At 39.9% G+C, this 7,455-nt stretch overlaps 1 protein-coding gene across 1 annotated transcript in view; it reads right to left on the reverse strand.

Moving 5' to 3' along the window:
• Positions 1–3,117: 3,117 nt before the first annotated feature.
• LOC106805658 (4-coumarate--CoA ligase 3-like) overlaps positions 3,118–7,455 on the reverse strand; it is a 67,413-nt gene continuing 63,075 nt past the window's right edge. The window contains exon 9 of the mRNA XM_014807350.1: positions 3,118–4,134. Coding sequence (XP_014662836.1) covers positions 4,016–4,134 — 119 coding nt within the window. The 3' untranslated portion in view covers positions 3,118–4,015. The remainder of the gene's footprint in view (positions 4,135–7,455) is intronic.

Here is a 7,455-nt window from a genome sequence, read left to right on the forward strand (position 1 = left end):
ACACACACACACACACACACACACACACACACACACACACACACACACACACACACACACACACACACACACACACACACATATATATATATATATATAAACGTATATAGTAGACATCTATGGTTACGTAATATGACTTGAATCACGTGATTCGCTTACCGCTAACGCGCGTTTATTAAATACTCTCGTGGGAATATTCGACTCTCGTGAGATTATAATATTCTTCTCTGGCTATAATCTCGCTCAGATACGAGCCTACGCTACGCGCACACGGTGAATTTTCTTCGCGACTCTAGCAATATAAAACGTGTTTCAAATCTGAGCTATCTGCTCGCGAGTCGAAAATCTCGGATGCTCCCGAGGATATGTGCATGTATCGCCGCTCGTGTATTTTGTAGGATATGTATAAAAAAATGAGTAGAGATAGATTAGTACGAAAACTAATCTACAATAAAATAGATATGTTCATTTTATTTTTTAAATATAAATAAATATTTTTTAGCTGTTGAGTAATGTATAATTAATACATTTAATATATTTTTCGCGCACAGCAGCCATTCCATAATTTTGTAATAAAATTACAGAAGCGAAAAAATAACACAAGCGATGATGATTATAGTTTATTCAAACCAAATGCGTTTAGAAGACAACGTGCATGTGATTTATTTATTCTTGTTACAGGTAGGTACTAAATTAAATATTCATGATACAAGGTATGCGTACTAGGTTGATATAAACACTATATACTAATACTGTCAGATTATTCGATAGGAGAGCATAAAAGACAAAACACAGCACTAGATTAATTCTGATAACGCCTTTAGAGCCGCCACAGAAAACGCACCGTTAGTTTCTATATATCTTATCACCAGGGGGCCGTTGCTAAAAACATCATAAATAGTTATGGCATTATTAGTGCAAAATGTCGTAACATTTTATGTGATGCTTGTGCTATGCCCCAATATTTCTTACGGTTCAATATGACTAAACATTAGACTAAAAGTGGGTGGTCTAAAACGATGAATGTAAACAGAATATTTATTAAGGAATTGGTACGGGTGGAGTCCACTCCACGTTTGTCAGAAAATATGCCAGCTCCTCGATAATTAATGTATATTTACTGTCAAAATATATCTCCTGGTGTCCACGCCATTATCACCTATATAAATTAGTCATTCTAGAAGGAGTAGTTATGCTTCTTCCAACCCTTGGTTCCAAACCAAATTATCTGGTAATTTCCGGTTGTACGATAATCAAAATGTTCCAATCCCGCGTCCCGTTTTACGTTTATTTCCGAATTTCAAAAAATTTACCGTTCAGCGCCACTAATCTCCATATATTAACTAGTTATAGTTAGTATAATCAGTATTCCGCGCCCAAAAATGACTTTCGCTAGGTGCCGCTTGCAGCGCGCATCATACGTCACCATAAAGAGAATTACTCAAAAGGCTGAGCTTGAAGTTCGCTGCGCATGTTTTTGCCGACTCGATTCTTCGGAATGCTTTTCAGAAAGCGCACACCTCCTGTTAACGTGACATACTTTCTTGGCGTCTTGTCTAAATAAAAGTAAATCATATAACTAATGTTAAGAGGTAGAACACGAGACACATAACAGCTCTACACTGCACTACACATAAGCATACAAGGTATGGTATTCAGGTTTGAGAGAGCGAGAGAGAAAGAGTGTGAGAGAGAAAGAAACAGAAAATATAAGTGTGTGTGTGTGTGTGTGTGTGTGTGTGTGTGTGCGTGCATGCGTATGCGTGTGGGCGTGTATGCGTGCGCTCACGCGTGAGTATGTGCACATACGCCTCATCAGATAACCAGTGATGGGTGAACATCCAACTAGAATGTCCACAACTCATCCGACAAGAGAATGACTCTGTATATTCTGCATCAGGGGTCTGTGATTATGTCGGCCCTTTCACATTTAATAGCCCATGTGCAGTATCCACGTTCCACAGCGATCACAATCAGAGTCTGTGTGTGTGTGTGTGTGTGTGTGTCTACGTTGCAGTTAGCCGGGAAACGAGTATGTGCCGCGAGACGAGATAGATACATTTATGGATACATATATCTTTACCACGACTGTGTTGCGAAAGACGGATTAACGGACGGATGTACGAATGGACCGAGGGAGCGTTAACCAAACGGCCGGAGAGATTTGTGAATAGATGTATGAATGGATAGATCGATGGATGGTTGGATGGATGAATCAATTGATTGATTGATTGATCGATTGATCGATTGATGGATGAATGAATGGATGGATAGATGGATGGATGGATAAACAGCGAGAAAAAGAGAGAAGGAGACAGGAAGAGTGAAAGAGTTAAAAAGAAGGAAGGAACGAGATCTTTGGGTCGAATACGAACTACAGTCACCTGTTGCATAAGAGCATGAAAGTAATTAAGCGACAGAAAGGTACAAAAATGACGACGAACGATATTACGGTGAATGCAGGTGATTGTTTGAGCAGACCAGTACCTTTCACAAACTCGATAAGATCTTCTGCAGATAATGTGTCCGTTTTACGGACGACGAAAGCTCGGATTAGTTCGTATCCTTCGTTATATATATATATATATATATAAACGTATATAGTAGACATCTATGGTTACGTAATATGACTTGAATCACGTGGTTCGCTTACCGCTAACGCGCGTTTATTAAATACTCTCGTGGGAATATTCTACTCTCGCGAGATTATAATATTCTTCTCTCGCTAATGAATTCTACTCTCGCGAGATTATTCTCGCTCAGATACGAGCCCACGCTACGCGCACACGGTGAATTTTCTTCGCGACTCTAGCAATATTAAACGTTTCAAATCTGAGCTATCTGCTCGCGCGTCGAAAATCTCGGATGCTCCCGATTCTATGTGCATGTATCGCCGCTTGTGTATTTTGTAGGATATGTATAAAAAGGAGTAGATATAGATTAGTACGAAAACTAATCTACAATAAAATATATATGTTCATTTTAATTTTAAAATATAAATAAACATGTTTTCAACTGTTGAGTAATGTAAAATTAATACATTTAATAGATTTTTCGCGCACAGCAGCCATTCCATAATTTCGTGATAAAATTACAGAAACGAAAAAATGACACAAGCAATGATGATTATAGTTTATTCAAACCAAATGCGTTTAGAAGACAACGTACATGTGATTTATTCATTCTTGTTACCGGTAGGTACTGAATTAAATATTCATGATACAAGGTATGCGTACTAGGTTGATATAAACACTATATATAAATAGTGTCAGATTATTCGATAGGAGAGCATAAACGACAAAACACAGCACTAGATTAATTCTGATAACGCCTTCAGAGCCGCCACAGGAAACGCACCGTTAGTTTCTAGATATCTTATCACCAGGGGGCCATGGCTAAAAACATCATAAATAGTTATGGCATTATTAGTGCAAAATGTCGTAACATTTTATGTGATGCTTGTGCTATGTCCCAATATTTCTTACGGTTCAATAAGACTAAACATTAGACTAAAAGTGGGTGATCTAAAACGATGAATGTAAACAGAATATTTATTAAGGAATTGGAACGGGTGGAGTCAACTCCAAGTTTCTCAGAAAATATGCCATTTCCTCGATAATTGATATATATTTACTGTCAAAATATATTTCCTGGTGTCCACGCCATTATCACCTATATGAATTAGTCATTCTGGAAGGAGTAGTTATGCTCCTTCTAAACCTTGTCATTATTCTGCACAAGAAATCTTTCGGGGCGTTCCCCGCGTCCCGGTTGAGTTCTATTCCCAATTCACGAAAACAATTATCTGGTAATTTCCGGTTTCACGATAATCAAAATGGTCCAATCACGCGTCCCGTTTGACGTTTATTTCCGAATCTCGAAAAATTTACCGTTTAGCGCCACTAATCTCCATATATTAACTAGTTATAGTTAGTATAATCAGTATTCCGAGCCCGAAAAGGACTTTCGCCAGGTGCCGCTTGCAGCGCGCATCATACGTCACCATTAAAGATAATTACTCAAAAGGCTGAGCTTGAAGTTCGCTGCGCATGTTTTTGCCGACTCGATTCTTCGGAATGCTTTTCAGAAAGCGCACACCTCCTGTTAACGTGACATACTTTCTTGGCGTCTTGTCTAAATAAAAGTAAATCATATAACTTATGTTAAGAGGTAGAACACGAGACACATAACAGCTCTACACTGCACTACACATAAGCATACAAGGTATGGTATTCAGGTTTGAGAGAGCGAGAGAGAAAGAGTGTGAGAGAGAAAGAAACAGAAAATAAAAGTATATGTGCGTGCGTGTGTGTGTGTGTGTGTGTGTGTGTGTGTGTGTGTGTGTGTGTGTGTGTGTGTGTGTGTGTGTGTGTGTGTGTGTGCGTGCATGCGTATGCGTGTGGGCGTGTATGCGTGGCCACCGACGCGTCAGTATGTCACATAACGCCCTCATCAGATAACCAGTCGATGGTGAACACTCCACTACGACATTCCACCAACTCATCCGACAAGCAGAAACTGACTCCTGTATATCCCTGCCATCAGGGGCTGTGATATATGTCGGCCCTTTCAACATTAATAGCCCATGGTGCAGTATCCACGTCCACAGCGAACCAATCAGGAGTCTGTGTGTTGTCGTGTGTCGTCGTGTGTGTGTGTGTGTGTGGTGTGTGTGTGTTGTGTGGGGGGGGGGTGTGTGTGTGTGTGTGTGTGTGTGTGTGTGTGTGTGTGTGTGTGTGTCTACGTTGCAGTTGGCCGGGGAACGAGTATGTGCCGCGAGACGCATTTATGGATACATCTATCTTTACCAGACGATCGTGTCGCAAACGGATTAAAGCGCACGGATGACGAATGGACGCAAGGAAGTGTTAACCAAACCGGCCAAGACAGATTTGCTGAATAGATGTAGAATAGATAGATCGATGGATGGTTGGATGGATGAATCAATTGATTGATTTGATTGATCGATTTATTTTATGGATGAATGAATAGATGGATAGATGACGGATGGATAAACAGAGAGAGAAAGAGAGAGACGAGAGAGAGAGAGAGAGAGAGAGAGAGAGAGAGAGAGAGAGAGAGAGAGAGAGAGAGAAGAGAAAGGAGACAGAAGAGTGAAAGAGTTAAAAAGAAGGAGGAACGAGATCTTTGGGTGAATACGAAACTACAGTCACCTGTTGATAAGAGCATGAAATAATTAAGCGACAGAAAGGTACAAAAATGACGACGAACGATATTACGGTGAATGCAGGTGATTGTTTGAGCAGACCAGTACCTTTACAAAAACTCGATAAGAGTCTTCTGCAGATAATGTGTCCGTTTACGGACGACGAAAGCCTCGGATTAGTTCGTTCCTTCGTTTTCTGGAATCTGGATGCCGGTAACAGCGACGTCTCCTACTCCTGAGATGACTCCATGAGGATGTTTTCCATTTCTGAAGGCGAACCTGCAACATACCCGGACGCCAAATACTGAATGTAATCACTATACAGACAGCGCGAAGACGCGTATTGTTTGTTATGCGTATATTCGCGTATTTACACGCTCTGTTTAATCTGAGACGTGCGTGTCATTCATGAGAAAGATGTTTGTTTCTGAACAAAACAGTTTGGCTTTTATTATCGTTGCTGCAAGCCACGCGATCGCTGGTTGTTGTGTTTCAAAGAGTAGTATATATGGTGTATAAACCGGTAAAGTCGGTTGTTGTATCTATTATGGGTATCAAGTGTGGCACTTCGGTTTGAACCTTGAACACATCGGCACAGAAAACCCTCAGCGTTTCTGCTGCCATCGTTACACCACTGGCTAATGCGCTCCTCAGTTTGGGAATTATACTGAATGGTCGTGGTTTTTGTCAGGTGCAATTCGGATGATATCCTTAGTCTATCCATGAAGTAGATGAAGCCATCGTCATCGTACGCCACCAGAGCGTCTCCCGGTGCAGCCCAATCCTCGTGTCAAATGGTTGCGCTGCCCGTCGCCTCAGGGTTGTTGATGTAGCCGCGCATTATATACGCACTACGAACGTACAGCTCCCCCGTCGTACCAGGGGGCAGCAACTCCCTAGTGATTGAGTCCACTACCTATACAAATGCGGCCAGCATTTCTCCGTTTAATAATAGTTCATTGATAGCTTTCTGATGAACGAATTTTTAATTAATTTGCATGGAGTATGAATACTCGTTGTATTGTGATACTGTAATCAAGCCTACGCCAGCCATAATATGTCACTCCGACTACTATCTTACTCTCCAAGCAACACGAAGACAGAATATGCTTATACTACCGTTGGCTGCTGAATTAGCGATAGGTTTTTCCTATTAAGACATCCTTTTTTGTTCGCTAGCTTGTTCGGTTCCAGTTCCAGCGTATGACAAACCCGATTCGGACATTCCGTTAGCATGGCCTAAATATACGAGTTAACTATCATAATGTAAAGTAATAATATGATATTGAATTACCCTCGTAATGACGATGTGGCCACATTAGCTAACATAGCAAGCAACAATTTCCGTAATTGAATCAATTAATTTTTTGCTTAATAAAGTTGCTTTTAGTTTTCAAATATGTGCGTTAATTTGATAACTAGTATTTGTTTTATTTAAACATACTGGGGTTAAATGATAGCCGTGGATGTGTAAATTTTGGCTTCTTTGAGAATTGCCTCGGGCTGCAGTACTGCACCTGCGTCACAGCGTTCGACGTTGGCAGTTGCACCGCTCTTTATTAAGCTCAACCGACAACGAGGGATTCATAAAGATAACTGACCTATTGAAACATAACGAAATAATTTTAGGTAAAATATTGAAAAAAGTGCGAACAGATATGTTAAAAATTCAACAATATAGGCGATTTACTAATTATTCAATTTAATCATATGTCAATTATTGAAACCAGCCTCACTAATGTAACTAGAGGCAACTCCCCAAACACGCCTAGAATACATTTACCGAAATAATAAATGTTACCATAATAAAAAAAACATTGTGCATTTAACACGTGTACTTGTAATAGCATTGACTGTATTCCTCAGGATACTGAGGTAAGGCAGGACTAAGACGCAGCAACCAAGGGCTCAAAGCGGCTCATCGTCAATAGTGTGCCACAACATGCGCCAGAGGCAGTCGCTAGTATAAAACACATCTTCTTCTCTGACTTAATACTGGTAAAAGTCGAACCGATAACATTTACGTTTATGTTGCCCATGTTTAATTATTATTTTTAGTTTTTTTACCCATTTGATTAGATTGAAAGAAACACTCTATCTAACTATCACACTAACAGTCTTAACAAATAGTTTTTGTTGATCATTTGTGCAACTTAATTGCTCATGAAATTCGAAATACGGCAAATCTGTATGAAGGAATTTTCATTGATAAAGATGCCTGGATAAGGATAATAAACAGTTATACATGACTAGTTATAAACCGGTGAGCCTGGATAGAATAAACATAT

Source organism: Priapulus caudatus, unplaced genomic scaffold (genome assembly GCF_000485595.1).
Source record: "Priapulus caudatus unplaced genomic scaffold, Priapulus_caudatus-5.0.1 Scaffold122, whole genome shotgun sequence".
Taxonomy (NCBI): Eukaryota; Metazoa; Priapulida; class Priapulimorpha; order Priapulimorphida; family Priapulidae; genus Priapulus; species Priapulus caudatus.